The 21348-nt window shown below is 42.8% G+C and overlaps 1 protein-coding gene across 1 annotated transcript; it reads left to right on the plus strand.

Moving 5' to 3' along the window:
• Positions 1 to 4777: 4777 nt before the first annotated feature.
• Positions 4778 to 8801, plus strand: LOC306936788 (transcription factor MafK-like). Its single transcript, XM_079520404.1, has 2 exons — positions 4778 to 4845; positions 7693 to 8801. The coding sequence occupies exons 1-2, from the start codon at positions 4810 to 4812 to the stop codon at positions 8152 to 8154; spliced, it is 498 nt and encodes a 165-aa protein (XP_079376530.1). The 5' UTR covers positions 4778 to 4809; the 3' UTR covers positions 8155 to 8801.
• The last annotated feature ends 12547 nt before the right edge of the window (positions 8802 to 21348 follow it).

Here is a 21348-nt window from a genome sequence, read left to right on the forward strand (position 1 = left end):
CATCAATTGCTTCTTCTTCTTCTTCTTCTTCCCCCCCTCAGCAACAGAGATAGAGACATAAGCTGAAATTAAAGCCCCCCGCCCTTCATGTGCTTGTGTCGTGTGTGTGTGTGTGTGTGTGTGTGTGTGTGTGTGTGTGTGTGTGTGTGTGTATTCATTGCGTATGCATGTGCGCGTCTCTCCGTCTCTGTGACGTATGATATGTCTGGTCGGACTCCGCAGGCGTGGAGGAGAGCAGCTGTGTGTAGGACTGTCGCACTGCCAACATGGCAGTGCCATGCCCTGTCATTGGGAGCTGTTTGCTGGCAGGCAGACAGCAGCCATGCATGCGCTGGAAGCTGCTGTATGCTGGCAGGCAGACAGCAGCCATGCACTGGAGGCTGATGTATGCTGGCAGGCAGACAGCAGCCATGCATGCGCTGGAAGCTGCTCTATGCTGGCAGGCAGACAGCAGCCATGCATGCGCTGGAGGCTGATGTATGCTGGCAGGCAGACAGCAGCCATGCACTGGAGGCTGCGCTATGCTGGCAGGCAGACAGCAGCCATGCTCTGGAGGCTGCTTTATGCTGGCAGGCAGACAGCAGCCATGCGCTGGAGGCTGCGCTATGCTGGCAGGCAGACAGCAGCCATGCACTGGAGGCTGCTGTATGCTGGCAGGCAGACAGCAGCCATGCATGCGCTGGAAGCTGCTGTATGCTGGCAGGCAGACAGCAGCCATGCATGCGCTGGAGGCTGCTTTATGCTGGCAGGCAGACAGCAGCCATGCATGCGCTGGAAGCTGCTGTATGCTGGCAGGCAGACAGCAGCCATGCATGCGCTGGAGGCTGCTTTATGCTGGCAGGCAGACAGCAGCCATGCGCTGGAGGCTGCTGTATGCTGGCAGGCAGACAGCAGCCATGCGCTGGAGGCGGCTGTATGCTGGAAAGGCAGACAGCAGCCATGCATGCGCTGGAGGCTGCTGTATGCTGGCAGGCAGACAGCAGCCATGCGCTGGAGGATGCTTGTTGCTATCTGGGAGTCAGGCAGCCCCCCCCATCACCCAGTGGTGGAAAGTAACTAAGTACATTTACTTAACCCATTTAGACCTGAGACGATTCTACAAATGCCTTCTAAATCCTGTTTCTATGTCAGTCGTTCTCAAAACATTTTCATGTCAAGGACCCCCCAAAAATATATGTAATTGACCGCCGACCTCCATCTGAAAATATGTTGTTCCAGGGACCTGCACCCGGAAGCAAAGATTTGAGTTAAAATGTTCGCTCTGAAAGAATATATATTCAAAGATTTGCGCCACATTTTCACGATTTTTCAAAAATAGCAGATCTACAAGCTTGTAGAGCGACACTCGGTGACGCGCTATGAGCTTGTAGATCTGCTATTTTTCAATAGCTAAAGTATAACATAATGCTTAAAAAACCAAAAGGGGTTCCCGCTCTGAATGGCTTAAGTACAATTGTGAGGTATTTGTATTTGTACTCCACTACATCTTGGATCCAAATATTGTACTTGTAGTATTGCTCTATTACTACATTTATTTGAAAACATTAGTTACTAGTTACTTTGTAGATTTTCATTATTGTCATACATTAACCACTTCAGCCCTGTGTACATTTCGACAATTTGAAAATAGCCGATCTACAAGCTCACATTTTGAGCTTGTAGATCTATATAGGCTATTTCCAAAACATTTTCATACATTTGAAAACTTGAAATGGGACATTCTGCATAATGAGTACTTTGTACTTTTAGTACTTTAAGTACATTTTGATGCCAATATTTTTGTACCTTTACTCCAAGTAGCCTACAATTTGAATTCCGGACTTTTACTTTTTAACTGAGTATTTCTATATTGCAGTATTGATACTTTTACTATGCGGGTACTTTTCCACCACTGCCCCCACCTCACCATGTCATGTGGTGAGCTGCACCTATAGCATGGTGCACAGCTGTGGCAGGGCCATATACCACCGCTGGGTCTGTTCCCAAGATCCTGTGTGATCTCTTTTTTTGAACAGTTTAATCCTGGCATCCCTATTTTGGGCATGTCATAAACAAAAATCTGATTATTTTTGGAATGTTTACAGATTTTTAAACATTCTTTGAAAATAGTACAAGCTCAAAATGCATCGTGCCTGAAACACACTGTGATCTTGTAGATTGGCTATTTTATTTTATTTTATTTTATTTTATTTTATTTTATTTTATTTTATTTTATTTTATTTTATTTTATTTTATTTTATTTTATTTTATTTTATTTTATTTTATTTTATTTTATTTTATTTTATTTTATTTTATTTTATTTTATTTTATTTTATTTTATTTTATTTTATTTTATTTTATTTTATTTTATTTTAAGTCCTTAAACAATTTTGAGTTACTCATGAAAATCATAGGCTCTGTATGAAATGTGCAAGCAGTAGTCTTTTCCTCTCTCATGCCAGCTATTAGCGCTTTTCCCCATCTATTTATCCATTAAGCGTGCATCATCAGGCAGACCATTATCCCATTATGTTTTGCATCTGTGGTACAAATCCTTACTGGAAATGAGTCACCGACAGCGGCTGGCTGGTGAAAGGAAGGAATAAGGTGCCACTATCAGACAGTAAAAGCTATTCATAGCGAAGCCCGGCGGGGCGGGGATGAATATATCACACTTTTTTTAAAAGGAAACAAATTCTCAGCAGGAACGTGAAAAGGCTTTTAAAGACGGGCCGTCTGCAACGTGAAGAATTTCAATCGTTGGTACGGCAGGGACCCCGAGGGCCATTTGACTGGGGAGGAAGCATCTGGAATGCAGCTCACAGATCTGACCCGCATGTCGCCCGCTCCAGCCTGTGTGATCGTGTCGTATTCAGGTCATTTTTAACAAGCGTCTGTCTCTCTCCGTTTGGCTCAGGTGACCCCCCCCCCCCACCACCTGTAGCACCCCTTTGTTGCCATGGCAATGTGTCCCGGTCATCTTTGGCTGCGCTTCGGAGCAACTACTCGTCTTTTAATACACTGATTCTCTCAACATTGGGTTCCATTTGGACCTCCAAATGGAACCTTATGGGTCCCTCTGTAACTCTGAGAGTGTACCCAAATGGAACCAAATGGACCCGTTGTACCTGTCTTAGAGTTAACACTAGTGATTTTACAGAGTAGATTGGGGATGCAGAGATAAATGTGGTGTCAAATGGGTTGCCGATGACCCATTCAGACCTGAGGCCCATTCTACAAATGTCTTCCTAACAGTTTTCTGGAAGGAGAGAAAATAAAACTGTTTCTACTGGACCCCCAAAATTATATGTATTTGGCTGCAGACCCACATCTCAAAATATTTTGTTCCAGATACCCCCAAAGCAAAGAATTTTAAGTACCACAATGTTTCAAAATCTTCCAAAAATAGCAGATCTACAAGCTCAGCTATGAGCTTGTATATCTGCTATTTTTGAATAGCCAAAGCATAAAATAATGGTTAAAGTGGTTAAAATATAAAATGACAGAGATGCTTTTTCCGGTCTTAATGGGTTCATTTGTGGGCATAGTGTAGCGATACGATACAGTATATACACATGGACACTGATGTTTATTAGGACGACACACACCCCCACTCAAAGTTGTAAAAGCCCACATGCGTTTGTTTATGTTACACACACACACACACTCTCACTGCTGGGCACAAATCAGCTTAGCGAGGCATTGTGTTGGCTTGGCTGGCGGTGGTAGGCGGCTGACACAGCATTTACAGTGTGTAAAGAGTAATACACCCACACCCACCACTGCTTGCAAGTGTATTTATATACGTGCACGACAGTCCGCGTGCGTGCGTGCGTGCGTGTGTGCATGCGGGCCTGCGCTTGCCTTTTCTGTTGAAACTGTCTTTTTTCACAGTCACACCACTATTTCCTGCTCAAATTATTATTTTTATATAGTACTTATTTTACAGATATTTATGTATTCAACTGTAGCAAAGGCAGCGGTGCAATTATATTCTGACCCTTTTCATTGCTTCACGGGGTTCTAATCACACATTGACAACATTGGTATTGATGACAATTATGCAGCCGATGTTTCGACCTATAGACGTTTTATTTTTATTTTTGCCCCCCTGGAACCCTCTCAAGGACCTCCTCTTTGACTGTTAAAGTTGTCCCATCCCAGGTCATCTGCAGTGGCTGGCTGCCTCCAGAGGCTGCCCTGAGAGGAAGTGTTTCTCCTTGGAGTTTTGTTTTCCGAGAAATCACTGTGAACCACTGCCAAGCGGCTAAATGCCACCCTTCTTTCCGTTCACAGAAGCCAGCGGGCCGTGCCATCTCCCATGTCTCTGTTGAAAAACAGTACGCGTCAGTCTAAAGGCTAAAGGCAGGGCAGGGCACCACATCTTTGGAAGCCCTTCTCTCGTGTGATTCTCACCTTTCCATGTGGCGTGATCCAAGTCAACGTGCGTGCGTGCGTGCGTGCGTGTGCGTGCACACCACACCACCGATCGGATGCAGCTTTTTAATTTATTCTTAATTACCATCGACAAGAATCTGAAGTCATTGACCTACTTGGTGTGACCAGAAGGAACGTATTCTTGTATAATTTGTGTAAATGTGGCCTAGAGGCCGATTTTAAAAACACTTCACCTAACCCAAATCCTAACCCAAGTTTTCTGGAAAAATGACACTTTCTCCGGATTAAAAGGTATAACAATGTATCTGCTTTCCAGGTCTAAATGGTGTAACTTGAAGAACTCATCATAGTGAAATGTTGTTGTTTGCAGTAATGACGAGTGTTCTCGTCCACAGACCCACCAGCAGTGCAGTTGGAAGCGGCTCCCGGGGCATGACTACCACAAATAAGGGAAACAAAGCCTTGAAGGTAAACCACCCACTCATTTAACAACATTGACCTTGTCGTCAATTAAAAATGAAATGAAAACCAAAAAAAAATAGCAGCTCTCCAGTGATGTAAATAGGGTGCGTTTTGCGTCCCAAAACGCACTTTATAGTTATGGGACGCAATAAACCAAAAGCCTCTGCATCCTGTGGACGCAACTTTATCCTGGCTGCACTGAAGACTATGGCACTCTCTCGGTCACACACTGTTCTACGTGGAAGTCTAGCACTCTTTCGGTCACACACTGTTCTATGTGGAAGTCTAGCACTCTTTCGGTCACACACAGGCTGCAACATCGGGTCTCATCACAACCCAATGCGCGACCCGTTAAGTCGGGGGGGAAAATAATAAAAGAGAGAAAAGAAAAAGACGGAGTGACAAATCGTTAGCAACAAGCTATGCTAACAGACTGGTGGTGGTGGTGTTGGCTATTAGCTTGTTGCTGCTGCTGATTCAACGCACTGATTGAACTTCACTTCATGTCCGCCTGTAACGTGAACGAATCCTGACACCAGCGCTGCAAAAACAGACAGATCTACAAGCTCTCAACGCGCTGCAAACGGCGCTGCAGAGATGGGCGCATCTGCGGGTTCTCAACGCGTTTGTTTTTGCAGCGCTGGTGTCAGGGTTCGTTCACGTTGATCTACAAGCTCTCAACACGTTGTAAACGGCGCTGCAGAGACAGGCGCATCTGCAGGACGCGACGCGTTGAGAGCTTGTGAATCTGTCTTTTTTGCAGCTGCCATTCTTCCCTGTAGACAGGGACTCAAGTGACTTCTAAGTTCCACTTTTCCAAATAAATTATTTTACATCCACAATGGCAAACCTATTTGCATTTTGGCTAAGTACAATAATTGCAACTGCAACTTTTGGTTGGTATATTAAGCTATGTTAAATCCACTGTTGCCCACTATTAGTATTTCTTACTGAGTTGTGCTTGCTAATACTACTAGCCTACATAAAAAGATATACTGTATAGGCCTATTTGATATTTTTATATATATATTTTTTTATAAAAAAATTTTTATTATTATTTTTGAGTGGTGCAACCACTCCCTTACGGAGCTATGTGTGTGTCTGGGTATGAGCACAAAAATAGCATGGTTGTTTTTCACCATCTGTGCGCAACCTAACGCACACACAAACACACACGCATGTATTAACTGTATATATGATGCTTTCGGGGGGTGCCAATACATTACAGTGACAGTACAGTAGAGTGTACAGTAGAGGGACCGCCACACGGTAACTGTCATTTCTCAACCGTTTCGGACGCGGCACGGCACGCCGGAACCGGCCCGGCCCGGCCCCCTGGGCGCATTCCTGGGGGTCTGGAACTCCCCCCCCCACCCCCCCCGCGAACCCCCCCACGGAGTTGCACCACTCACTTCACACAGGTGTGATTGTTTTTGGGACTCATAAGAATTTTTTGGGACTCATTTGAATGACCACCTGTGCATCCCGGGACCCATTACATTGAAAACCTATTTACATCACTGGCTCTCAGCATCATGTTTTCTCTGTTCTCTCGGGTGAATCTTACCTTTCCATGTGGCGTGAATAGATTTTAAGATTATTTTATTCACCTGTAAATCCCCTATATATTTGTCAGAACCTTTGGAGCCCTACACCAGTAAACCCCCGCAAAGGGCACTGAGGTCAGCTACCTGAGGAGTATGCGCGACCAAGCCTTTGCTGTTGCTGCTCCTAGGCTTTGGAACAGCCCCTCTAGATAAAAAGTGCCAATTCTATGGAGTCTTTTAAATCTCTTCTTAAAGCACACTTTTATTCCTTAGATTTTAACTTTTGTACTTTTGTTGTTGTTGCACTGGCATACTTTATTGTTGATGTATTTGTATTGTTCTCACCCTGTATAGCACTACCGCTATATACTGTACACTCAACCCTATAGCATTCCTATATGCTCACACTGAGTTGCGTGTACTGACTACTATTAGGCCTGTCATTATTCATTTCATCTAATTAGTCTAATCGCAATCATTTTTGCATAATCAAATCGAAAAATACATGTAAAAAAGCATAAATAGCATATCTACAAGCTTACATCTAAGCTTGGATCTCCTCCTTGGTCAGGCCCCACAGGTGCTGGTTGAGCTCCCGCACAGACGCCTGCTCATCGTCCGTCAGACTGGTACCAATCTCCACCAGCTGGTATCATACTGGTACCATTCAACCCCCGGCTGGTACCATGGTACCAATCTCCACCGGCTGGTACCATACTGGTACCATTCAACCCCCCGGCTGGTACCATGGTACCAATCTCCACCGGCTGGTACCATACTGGTACCATTCAACCCCCGGCTGGTACCATGGTACCAATCTCCACCAGCTGGTATCATACTGGTACCATTCAACCCCCGGCTGGTACCATAATGGTACCATTCTTTCCCCGGCTGGTGCCATAATGGTACCATTCTTCCCCGGCTGGTACCATAATGGTACCATTCTCCCCCGGCTGGTACCATACTGGTACCATTCAAACCCCGGCAACGTGTCACTTTATGACTCGTTGTAAGCTTGTAGATCTGCTATTTCCGCTATTTTTCAAGTAAACAATGATTAATTATATCAGTAATCTGCCCCGTGCAATGTTTAATTAAAAAGCCTAAAAGCCAAACATAAATTCAATTTGTATTCATATGCTCCAAGTTGTCAACGGCAGAAATACAATACGAGTCTTTACTCGCAATTATTTGCATGACAATATAATCGTCAACTTAAACCGTGTAATGGTGACAGCCCTAACTCCTATTGTGTGTGTGCGCGCGTGCCTGCTTGCGTACGTGCGTGTGGCCGTGGTGGGTTCAGGTGAAGAGGGAGCCGGGGGAGAATGGTACCAGTCTGACGGACGATGAGCTGGTGACCATGTCGGTGCGGGAGCTCAACCAGCACCTGCGGGGCCTGACCAAGGAGGAGATCCTGCAGCTGAAGCAGCGGCGCCGCACGCTCAAGAACCGCGGCTACGCCGCCAGCTGCCGCGTGAAGCGCGTCACGCAGAAGGAGGAACTGGAGCGGCAGAAGGCCCTGCTGCAGCAGGAGGTGGACAAGCTGGCCACGGAGAACGCCAGCATGAAGGTGGAGCTGGACGCGCTACACTCCAAGTACGAGGCCCTGCAGAGCTTCGCCAGGACTGTGGCCCGCAGCCCCGGCATTGTCAACGCGGCCCGGGGCCCCATGGGGGCGTCGGTCATAGGGCCCTTCGTCCCGGGCAAACTGGGCGCCACCAGCGTCATCACCATCATCAAGTCCAAAACGGAGGCCAGGTCGTAGTATGAGAGCGGGCGCGGAGCGGCCACGCGCCACGCTATATGAGCCAATAAAGCCTGATTCCATGCTTCTTGCGGACCGTGCACCGCGGTGGGTTCGGCCAATAGCTGCGGCACCCATCCCACCGAGGCCTTGTAATAACACTCCTCCCCGACCGCAATGACTATGAAACGACTCTGCGTTGGCGGGGAGGCTGGTGCGTGCCGTCTGCACAGCACAGACCGCAAGAAGCAGGAATCGGTCTTAAAACCGGATTTATACTTAGTTGTGTGCGGTGTCGCGACACCAGAGATAGCCAATCTGCTACTTCTGATGTGCGACGCCGGCGCACAAATAAGTATATCAAAGAGTCAGTGCATCACAACGGAGCACAGGATACATTTTTCATTCTGTTTTACTCTCGAGGTGTTACCATTCACTCTAAGCAATTGGTCTGCATCAGTGGAGGTGTGCCAGTCATTGTAAACGTACAACACTCATGGGCTTTTATATTTAATTTTGTAGATTTTTCTAAGATCGACGAAAGATGACAGATTGTTGATGCCTAATCCTTAACCCAATTTGTATTTCTTTATTGAATTCCTTCTCAATGTCAAACTCCTTAATTGGCACTACAAGTGCTTACTATACATGTACGCAGTGTGTAGTATTTATAATTAGCATTTGAAATATTTTTGTTCTTTTGATCTAACGCTGGATTTGTGCACTGAGTCAAATGACCACCAGCCAGCAGTCCTGTAATAATATTGTTGCTGTTGCTGTATTGTTGTTGTTTGGTAGAAAACTTGCACCTCCATAGTTGATCTTTTAATGTTTTTTCATAAATTAATGCCGTATTTTTTACTAAAACATGTGGGACAGTGTCACGCCAAAGTAGCAAAAATTGGCAATCTACAAGCTAGCTGAGCTGGTAGTTCAGAAGATCTGCCATTTAGGAAACATTTTGAACATGTTTTATTTGTTTCATTTTTTTTTAATGGTATGCCATAAATGGGCATGCCTTGCTGATATTGGTTAAGCGTGTCTGTGCCTGGTTTTTAAATATTTAACCAATGAAAAGTATTAACATCGTGGGACTAAATAATAACTACATTGGAACACATTTTATTCCCCAATTTCCTGAAAAGTGGGGGTTTAGCACACTTTTCTGCCTGAAAGGGGGGCGATTTAACCGTTCCATTCTACATGGCAAATTCAACGCAACCAGCCCTGTGCTTGTTATTATGCACTGACTCTAAGTAAGTCATGTAACAAATGGTCTCAAACTCTTGATGTTGATGATACAGAGGTCTTTAAAACTGAGGAACCCAAAACTAGTCAATTACCAGATCAATTTGTACATTTTCGTCGCTTTGTCTGTTAACTATACAAACATGAAATAATGCTCCCAAGTCCAGCATTAATTTCTGTTTATGCATCTGTGACAGACTTTAATGAACTTGTCATTATCAATATGACTAGTAGATGCAATAATAATACGTATGCACTGACAATACAAAGAGGTCTTTCATATTTATGGTAAGTGGAAATGTTTCAAGGAGGTGGTGTTCTGGAGCCGAGTCGAGTGCCATTCCAATATGACAAGATTCTTCTCCAAATCTCGAGAACCTGAATGTTATTACAGTAATCTCCTCCTGTTTTGTGGGGATAGTGTAATCCGCAAACATCATTTTACTCATAGAGAAAAGATGTTCATGTTGTTTTGTTTATATATATATGCTATATACCCCCAAAATGTTTGGGAACGTGTGTTTGGTTGATTTTCTCTCTGCTGTTCTGGTAGCATTGTCTCTAATATCAGCGACAGAGATATGAGCAAACCAACTTTTTTAGGGGGTTTTATTTTATTTTTTATTTTTATTTAATTTTTTGTAATGATTGTCATTCAAATATTTCCAAAAGAGAATTTACAGAAGCTTTACAGTTTTAATTGTTAAGGTGTGTATCTTAGAAATCTTTGTCTAATGTTGAGTTCTTGGTTTTTATTACCGCATAGATTTCCTTCCATTGTTTATAGAAATACAGAAAAAGAAAACCAGAAAAAACAAAACAAAAAAAACATGTGATATCTTTTTTGCAATTGTACCGAAAGTGGCTTACTATTGAAGTCTGATAGCTTTTTTCTAGTGACTAGGCGCGTACTGTGGGGTAGAGCGCGTGACGTGACGTGTAAGTGACAAGTTGGCAGTGTCGTTCACTGTATAGATGTCAATGCTGTGCTATTTAAACCAATCTGTAGAGCTAATCTTAGGTGGTGTAAACAAGGTCAATTGTCTTTGTTCGTATTGGCATTTTGTGATATCCTCCGGCTTCCTCTGTGTTAGTTATACAAAATCATTTTTGCCATTAAACAATTTAGCGTATCAGATGATCATAGAAGACAGACTAGGGTTGGGATTCGGAATTGGAAGAACCAGATTCAACATTGAGGAACAGGAATCTGTTCTAAAACATTTGGATCCGTTTTTGGAACCGGTTTTATCACACTGTCTGAGCTTGTATGTGGACTTCACGTCTGTTATACAACTACAATACCGGTGGTTCTCAAACTTTAAAAGTTCAAGTTCAAGGACCATCATAACTCTGAGAGAGCACAAATGAAACCAAATGGACTCGTAAGGATCCATGTAGTTCCATGTGTACACTCAGAGTTACAGACCTGCAATTGGAACCTCCTAAAGCTATTGTTAAAGGGAACCGTTAAGGAATCGGACCGTTCAGAGGGAATTGTTAAGGAACTGGAATCATTCAAATCCTAAAGGATCCCAACCCTAGAAACGACATTCGGGTGTGTGCAGTAAGCTGACTTTTCTTGTAATGTCAGGATATGTGTTTAGCCTACAACTGTTATCTGTTAGCAAAGCACTCTGCACTGGGTTCCCTCTAAGATTTGTTCCAAAAATGCACAGTGCAGTAGTATGTCTCAGACGCAGTCAGGCTTCATTTAATCAATAAGGCTTATTGCTTATTATTGTTGGGTTTGTGTTCATTCTTTGTATGTTTTTTCTAGGGGAAGACAATTTAACAAAACCATTTGCTTTATGTTATTTATGTAGGGTACTAAATTGGTCTAATAATTAGCCATGCGATTCAGAATCAGAAATTGGTGGCTGTGAGTTTTTATTTATTTAACTGTAATCTTTTCTTCTTTTTTATACTGTTTACCTTTTAGTCACACATAATAATTTGTGTTTGTGAGGGGATGTATAGTTATATAAAACAATTTTAAGAAAGTAGCTGAAAGGTGCAGCATTACACGTGTATCGCTTGTCTTCAGACTGAGTGTCCGGGTCTTATGCACTAAGCTCCCACTTGTTTTGCTCAGGACAAAATGGGTAATTTCTGACAGACAAACAAACAAATAATTAGAAGCATGTCAGTAGGGACGGCAGCTTTTGTTCACTTTATTCATTTTAGTTGCTTTTCTTTTTGAGTGCGTCATGAAGGGCTTTAGATTCACCCTGGGAAAGAAACACTGGACGACCACAAATAATTACAATCAGTGGTGGCTGCCAGCAATGCTTTTTCTGAGCCAAGTGTCACATCTTTCTGCTGACCCTCTTAAGAAAGAAGATGGGTGTAACAGTCAAATGTTTTAACACCTCAAGGTGAAAGTCGTTATGTAATTACATAAACACCATACAGCTCATCCAAATATTACTCTCCCGCCTGTCCACACAATGCTAGGATTTATTTATTTTTATTACATGGCTTGGTTGAATGCTTGATTCTGATTGGTCAATCGCTTAATTCAGCGGTGAGTTATCTCATGATAATGACCGCTCCGCTGTATAATGACCGCTGCCTAATCAAACCCTCTGAGCACCACCAGCTGCGCGGCTGCGCCCGCTTGATTTACTGCCGTTTCCAACATAACAGCCATGTAAACACACACACTACTGACACACAATGTAATTTACAGCTAAACATTGCTCTTAAAAATGTTTTTGAAAACATTTGAGCGAGAAATAGACGAAGCAGCTGGACCCGAAAATGGATTCTATTTCAACTCACTTCCTTGTTTTCCGACAGTGCTTCAGCCCTGCAGCTGGACAGACCCAGCCAGCGCGAAGTTATGGAATACTTTTTTTGTTGTGTTTTGGATCAATGGATTAATTTATGTTAGTTAGCCATGTAATAAGCGGGATAATATCTGGCTAGGTGGTCATTGTCGGGATATAATTCACCTTCAGGGAGTGTAACCACCTCGGCTTCGCCTCGGTAGTTAAACTCCCTGTCGGTGAATTATCTCCCGACAATGACCACCTAGCCAGATATTATCCCTTACATATTTTTTAAGACGGAGGGTTGGTTTATTTTTAAGATCAAGGGTGTTTTTTGTGTACTGCAACTGCCTTTTCTCAAACTGTCTCTCTCAAACACATGGGTTCAACTGATACTACTGTATGTGTATGTGGACTGTGGAAGCGTCCTTAAGGCCAATTTATGCTTTGAGCATCACGTCTTGAACGGCGTGTTGCACTACGTGTCTCACAACTGTCTGCGACTCGCCGACACCGTTGCCAGAAAAAATGTAAACACGGAAGTGAATGTGCTCTCTGGCATCTACTAATGGAGCTTGCTTCGTCTTCCCAACCAAACGCAACATTTTATGACGCGTTGGGTACGAAACACTCAGACTCTGTCTTTACCCAGTGTTTGAGGTTAGGGTTAAGGTCATGTTTAGGATTAAGGTTCGGTTTAGGCATATTTTCAGTGAGGTTAAGGTTAGGTTTAGGCATAGTGTTTGTGAGGTTAGGGTTAAGGTTTAGGTGCCACCAAGGACTGTCCTTGGGTGCCACCTGGGCGCCACCGAAGGCAGATGGAGTGCCATGGATGCAACACTGGCTATGGAGGTCCTCCGACACATTGTCGTTTTGACGTCATTTGTTGTGCGACGCGTGTCGTCCGACACTTGACCCGCAAAGCATAAGTTGGCCTTTAATTTCTCAGCCTGCTTAGCTATTTACATTGACTGGTTAACTGTGGAAAAAACAATGTATCTGATTGATGTATATCTGGCTCTTCTTGACATAGCCCAGTGTTGATGTTGCCGTCCTTATTGCCGTGGCAGTCTTGTGGAGTGAATCTTTTCTGTTAAGTGTCTTTAAAGGTGTTCAAGTGGCACCATCAGCAAAATCTCTCAATCTCCACTAGAGATCATTCTCCCACACATTACGCGCACACACACATTATGCGCACGCACACTCGCGCACACACACATGCACACACACACACACACACGCACACTTGTTTGTATTACTACACTTGTAAGGACATCAACATTTTAGTGATTTTGTTTTTGCCTTTTTTTCTCCTTTTTTTTTTAGCTAGATCAGCTATTTCTGGTGCACCACACCGACACCACACAGTGCTCGTATAAGGCATAAGTCCATACCTAAACCCTAAACCTAACCGTTACCTATAAATGCCTAATTTAATCCTAACCCCAACCGGATTTAAATTGTAAGCCTAACCTAGCATTTATTATTATTATTTTCCATAAATCACTCGCCTATCTTACACTTTTCTGGCATTTCTCTTGTGATTACCAGGACATTTCTCTCAATGTCTATTTCTCTCATGCTACTATACTTTGGTCCTCACAAGTAGAGTAATACGAGTACAAACACAAACAGGTGTATAGTATGTAGCTACAGTAGGTAATAATGACCATTGTGAAAAAGTGACCCTTAATATGCAACTCAGTGGAAACGTGAGAGCGATTCAGTGTAGGAGTGAGTAATCTATATTGTCAATGTGAATATAGTCTGTTATTTAATAATGATAATTACTCCGGTGTTGTTTTGTAATTTTCTTGTAAGACGTGTTTTTCTTTTGTCCCTCGTATTTTACAAACCCCCAAATGGAGAAGCCTTGTTGTTTATTTTTTTCATGTTCACTCGTGGTTAGGCTACTCTGTCTGAAAGGACTCAACATACTGGTACAATAAGCTGTTACAGAAACCTAATGACACCTGAGTGTCACTTGCCATCTGAACTGATTTCCAAGCTGAAAACACAGGCTTGCAGTTTTGTTTAGGCTTGTACTCACTGATAATTACCTGGTATTTAATTAGCTACCCTACCCATAGATAGGACTTTGAGGTTCTATAGAATCGATACTGTATTATAGTCTGGATGTTCGCCCATAGGGCAACGCTGAGGTTAAGTTTTGGCGCATTGAGTGATAAGGGGGCTACAGCCGTTTCCAACACAAGGGCCACTTGCAATAGCTTTTTGTCTTTTTTTTTTTACCTGTGTGTTCAGGAATATCGGGGTTTATCGGCTGCTATAGCAGTCATTGTTGTATGTCGAAACGACATCCATTGCATTTCTGTTTCATTGTGCGAATATTACTTCCTTGGAAAATTGATCTTATCAGCACTGTTTTTTGTTCTGCAGACAATTTTTTTCTCGTTCATTTGGTTAATGGCTTTTTTTGTTGATTAAAAGCAATGTATTAGAGAGGATAAGTAACTTAACAGCACTAACTGTTAAGTTACTGCACTTAACTCGCTCTAAAGACATACTGTAGGCTCTTTTTTCATGAAAGGATGCCGATGACTGCAGCTCTTTCTGTTTCTTCTTTACTCCATGGAGTGGGTCTGTGTTGCGAGGGTATACAAATCTGATTATACATAAAGTAAAACATAATTTTTGTTATTTTTCTGTATGGGTTGTAATAAAATATTGCAGTACTTTGTATGAAAACAGACAATAGTTAATTGTAACTATTTATAAATTAAATTATTGTACTTTTTGCAATCTGTAGATAAGTCCTATGTATGAATACAGTAACAGCTGTGGATTTAAACGTGATTCTCTGAGGTGTCTAAGTTATTGATGTATATATTGTATGTTTGTTGATACAGCTTACTTTATTTTCTATAAGACCAATAAACATGTTTTGAAAAGGACTGCAAGCTCGTTGCTGTCTTTGGATGCTTTAAGCACTGTTTAAATTGGGTTTTGTCATATTCTGTGGCGTCATTGACCCAGTTTATATACTTGTAAAAATAAACTGGCGGGGAAGGCTTTTTTGCCATCCAGGGTGGGTTTTAGGAGACGGCGATCATTTAGATGGCACGATTTCTTTTTCTGTGATCCAAAAAAAGCCGTCGGGCGACCCACTTTGGCTAACCTCAGTGGACGTATTTTGGGCCCGACACGAGTAAAACATTAGAGTCATGAAGGATGTCTAGGTGTGCCTGTCCTAGATTGGGGAGAGTAGTGAGTTAGTCATCTCGAGTCCCTCCGGGGTTCCCGAGCCCCCTCTGTCTCAACACACCTCATCAAACATCACCCACCTCAGGAATGTTTCTACCCCAGCACACATTCAAAACACATCTCATGAGAGCACATTGGAGAGACAAAGAGACAGATGGTTTAAGACAAACAACATCTTACCACTCTGTCCTACAGGGCTTGTGCAGATACAGACCAGTTCTCCAGAACCATAGCTGCCTGTATTCCATTCGGGTCTTCTTCTTCTTTTGTTGTCTGCTGGCCAGCGCATCGCATCCCTTTGACGATGCTCCTACAGGTCTTTGTCTGACCTGTGATGGTCCCTTTGACGATGCTCCTACAGGTCTTTGTCTGACCTGTGATGGTGCTTTGCCTCCTCGGATGCTTGCCCCAGACAACTGGATGGCCTCTGAAGAGTTGATTAATTTGGTGACTTAGGTTAAGGTAATCTGGTGGGCAATCTAGGACAGCATTCTTCATTTTCACCCACTTCTGCAGCAGGTGCCTGCCCCAGTTCTCAGACCATGAGCCCACTCCACAATTAATGTTGCCATCCCCATCAGCAAGGCCGGCCTTTCATTCGCCATGCCTACTCTGCCAAACGCCTGGCATGGTGCCCCACTCTGCAAATGTCACGGCGGCAGAGGGCATGTCTATTTATGTGAGGTGCATGAGGATATATGCATTGAGTTGGAGATACATACCTCTGTTCCACTTAAGCTCTGTTTGAATCACTCTACCCTGCTTTTGTGCATACAAAGCAGATGGCATATTAGGTAATGCAAATGTTGTTTGCAGTATACTAGCCACCATATTCATAGCAGACACAATGACATCCTATTTGTAAAGTTGATGTTTATTGATAATGTTTACTACCAGCATGTGGGACAATGATGATAATATTGTCATTAATCATCCAAGATACATTTCTGCTATTAAGCAGTTAGCTTTGGACAGCGCTGCAATATGTGGAGATGTACTTCCCTCTGCTGGAAATTACATGTAAAGACATCTACTCTGGTCACCTGCAGGGTTTTTCCACAAGATGACGCCATAATGTGACAGAAAAGCTATAGGAATCCCCTATCACCAAATTCTAAGAGTTTCCTGTAACATACAGAGAATTCCCAGCGGAATTTGACTAATGATAAAATATCTCACTATCAAGAAAGAATAGAAATTATTCAAGAATGAATAATGAACTATTACAAGATGTGGCTTATTTTATAATCAGAATGATTTCATCTGACATGCTATTCTCTGGTCATAGTACACAGAGGAGCAACATATTCTCACTCCCAACTCGTAACAGGTTGATGCGTTCTCTAAAACAGTGGGTCACAATGTTTTTGGCTCAGGGCACCCCGTAGGCCTACGTAGTTTTTTCACCTATATGGCACCCCAAATTGCATTGTTACTTTTCACTTTAGCACTAGCAGCATGTACTTATTAGAATATTCTACTACTTTGATATAACATTAACATAACAGTATCATAGGCCATACTATAACTATTTGTAACATTACAAAGATTATTACCATTGTTATTATTGTGTGTGTGTGTGTGAGTGTTGGAGAGATGAGATACATTCACATAGGAGGATGAATGCAGTCATGATGAGAGAGGGGATGCCCTGAGTTCTGAATAAATGATGAGCTCCTGTTCAGGTCTCTCCCCAGGTTGGTAGAGGTAGAGGAAGAGTAGTGCCCAAGATTACAGTTTAGGTAATTGGCAGGCACCAGGTGAAAAAATGTGTTACAAAACGTGAGATAAACCAGCGTACCAGCCTACCACCGACATCTTCGGTAGGTTTGGTCATTTCAATGTTCTATGCAAGAACAATGGGTTCTATTTAACATGCTAACTTTCCAGGAAGATAAAGCCTGTAGTTTCTATTTAGCTTGGAATCCCCATCTATGATGTCATGTCGATAGCACATCAGTGAGCTGGATGCAATCCTACCTGGAGGGGAGAGAACAGATGGTGGAGGTGAATGGAACACTGTCCCCCCCCCCCCCCCCTCCCAGTGAGCTGTGGCGTTCCACAAGGGAGCATACTAGGGCCTTTACTGTTCCTAATATATGTTAACGACATGACTTCAGCTTGTGACTGCAACTTGTTCCTGTTCGCAGATGACTGCTAGTCTCGGACAGGAACAAACTGCAGGTTGAAAAGGCCCTCAGCTCTGAACTCGGTAGAATCTGCACCTGGCTCGCTGATAACAAACTATCTTTACACCTGGGAAAAACTGAATCCATTCTCTTTGGCTCTAATAGTAATCTCAGCAAGGCAAATGGCTTCTTGGTTAGAGTGGGTGACAATGTTATCACACGTAAAGATGAAATTACCTACCTAGGTTCCATCCTGGAGGCTAATCTTTCCGGTGATAAAATGGCCACCAACGTAATCAAAAAGGTCAACCATAGAACAAGATTCCTTTACAGGATCTCCTCACTGGTCAACAAAAACACCTTGAAGACCTTAACAGGAGCCCTCGTACAAGGTTTCTTTGACTATGCATGCACCTCCTGGTACCACAGCACCTCAAAGGCCCTTAAAACCAGGCTCCAGACTTCCCAAAACAAACTGGTCAGGCTCCTACTTGACCTCGCCCCCCGAACCCACCTCACCCCTGCCCACTTCGACAGGCTGGAATGGCTTAGGGTCGACGACAGAGTACAGCATCTTGCAATGGGTCTGGTCCACAAGATTCAATACACCACCAAGATACCCATGTACCTGTCTAGATACTTCCTTAATGTTAACGAAGTCCACACCCACAACACCAGAGGGAGTGCAACGAACCATGTACAACCCAGATTCGGCACAAACAAGGGACTAAATTCTTTTCGCTCCTATGCCACCAAAATGTGGAACGCCCTACCAACAGTCATTAAGACATGCGAATCCCTTGACTCCTTCAAAACCACTCTCAAAGGGCACCTACGGACGGCTGCAATTCGAAACTGGCCCCCGTAAAATCTGAACCCCCCCCCCCCCCCTTTTTCCCTCACTGTATATGTTTCTTTTCCCTTTTTACCTCCTTTATGATGAATTCCTGTTCTGTCCTTTGTCTATATAGAAGTGTCTATTTGTACGTCTCTAAATGTTTTTTGATGAATTGAACATGGTGGACCCTATTGGAAACAAGTGTAATGCTTAATTGGGTCGTCCACTCACAGTTAACAGCCTTTGTATTGAGTTTGTGCTTGAAATGTATTCTGCAAACTGTTAATACATTTTTCAATCAATCAAAATCAATCAATCAATGTCATTGGTATATACTGTATGCAGCTCAGCTGTCTGAACATAGCCCACCACCAGAGTTGCAGAGTGAACCAGATGTTGTGCCATTTTTAAGAGCATCAGAGTTGACCAATTATATGAAATTAAGGTTCAAAATACTTTAAGGGCTCCTTTAAGTTACGTTTCATAAGTTCATCAAGAGGTTTGTCAAATTTGTATTCATTCTTTGTTTATAATGTTTGACTGTAAAACTTTAGAAACAAAATAAGAAATGTCAACTGTATGATACATGCAACACATATCCTACCAACTCATTTATCCTCATATTGTATACAAACTCATACATACACACTCATATTGTAGATATATGTTATTTTTGCTGGAGAGGAAATAGTACTTACCGTAATTTGTTCAACGGTTGTTATAATATAGCAAATATCACACATGATCTGAATAGAATAAGATAATTAACCCACTAAGACAGGGACTTGGTGGTCTGTGCACCACTGGTGGTCCGTGACAGTATTGCATGTGGTCCTTGACCATGCATTTAGTAATGTAATGATTTAGTATTTTCTTCCACGGAACAGTGCACTAAACCTTTGTGCACTGTTCTGTGTGAATGGCCAGTCAATCTATGACTTGACACAAAATAAATTGGAATAGTAATCGTTCAAGGTTTTTTATGATCCTTAGGGTCATCCAAATAACATTAAAGATTGTGAATGAAATACTTAGTGGATCATGGTAAATTCAGGGGTTGAAAGTTGGGGTACCATTAACAACCTATATAAGGCAGAAAATTCAAAATATCATTATGCATTAAGTAGCATGTGACAACTAGACAGGTTTCATGATTCTAAATCGAAGCATTAGTTTTGCACGAAAAAATAAAAATAAAAACGGGCATAGCCGTTATGACAAATGTGATGATGCCATCACTTTTGGGCACATTTGGGAAAGTGGCCGAATTTGGCCGAATTTAGCGAGTGTTTTTTTTATAATTTTTGGGCCTTATGGGTTGTTAATGGTACCCCAACTTTCACCCCTGAATTTACTATACTAGAGCGGTGCCCGCTGGAGCCTCTACAGCGGTGCCCGTTGGTCACTGGCCTACTTGGAACGATGCAAGTTGGAAATGCATGGCCCACCCAGATGTGTCTGTGTCCCTTTTATGCACATATATGGAGTTCTTTGTCAGGCATGCCCAAATATGGAGTCTATGTAGACGTCAGAATGATGTCAGAACAGGCCAGCTCCATATATGGACACTGGGCAGGGGCCATGTCCAGGGCCCGGGCAGAGGCCTTTTAGGGCGGACAACCATTGGTCCGACCGACTCGACACCGGGCACTGCACTCCCTGTGGGGGTGTGGAATGCGGCAATACACGTGTCGAATTTGAGGTCGGTGGGGCGAACGGTTCTCGAGTTACATGGATTACAACATACACACAGACAGAGACTTGGTGCATTTATAGATGTTACCTGTTACCTTGAACGATTACTATTGCAATTTATTTTGCGTCATGGCCCTTTTTAGTTTGATTGACTGGCCTATTCCAGGTTCAATCCAGTGTTCAAAGTGTCCTTGAGCAGGACACTGACTGCTCCTGATGAGCAGGTTGGTGCCTTGCATGGTTTCCTCCATTGTCAGTGTGTGAATGGGGGATGGGTACTTTGGCTAAAGACTACACTATAGGCTATAGGCCTATATAATTAATTATAGTTTTTAACCATGTTTGAGTCTCTATTTTATTTCATGTTTCTATTCATGTCTCGTGACTATGTTGTTGCACATGCATGTTTCTATGTTGATGTTGTTATACAGCACTTTTGATTGCTTTAAATATTATTTATATTATTATATAATATAATATATATTATATTATAATTTATATAAATAGGCTACAAAAAGTCAAGAATTCTACCAATGAGAATAAAGACCAAAGCAAATATGCAATATATATTATATAAATATCAAATCAAATTAAATATAAATATATATGTGGAAAAAATAATATATAGCCCCCCCCCCCCCCACACACACACACACACACACACACACACACACACACACACACACACACACACACACGCACACACACACACAGGGGGGGGGGGGGTACATACTGTGTAATTATAGTGTTCTTAATATTATTTGTGTTATACAGTGAGGATATGCCTCACATTCAGAAGGAAAATAAATATCCATATGGTTTTCTTGTTTTAATTCCCTGTGGGATTTAAGACGTACGGTGTCACATGACAGTGGAAAATGGCACTATTATGTAACAACATGTCGGCAGCAGTCAGTGCACTCCTATAGCAGTCATCTCATCGTACGATTCCACGCCGTGGTGTGACGCTGCGTGTACCGGCGGAGGAGGCGTTGGCCCCGGTTGGCCCAAACGGTGCTTCTCTGCTGCGAGGCGTCACTTTTTATTGCACACAAACTAACCGGCTGCCCTGCACGCACGCACGCACGGACGGACGGATCGACGCACGGACAGGGGGGGGCATACATTCAGTACATATACCAGGCTTGACACATATAGCCTTTCCATCCAAAAACGCGAGCAATCCCATCCCACTGCTGTTGTTTTTTGTTTGTTGTTTTGTTTTTCTGTAATAGGGTTGTACCGCATAGATAGAATATTTTTTGGCTATTTTTCTTTTGCCGTTGTTTGCCTTGCACGCACAAAA

The sequence above is a fragment of the Electrona antarctica genome (assembly GCF_951216825.1).
Source record: "Electrona antarctica genome assembly, chromosome: 14".
NCBI classification, from domain to species: Eukaryota; Metazoa; Chordata; class Actinopteri; order Myctophiformes; family Myctophidae; genus Electrona; species Electrona antarctica.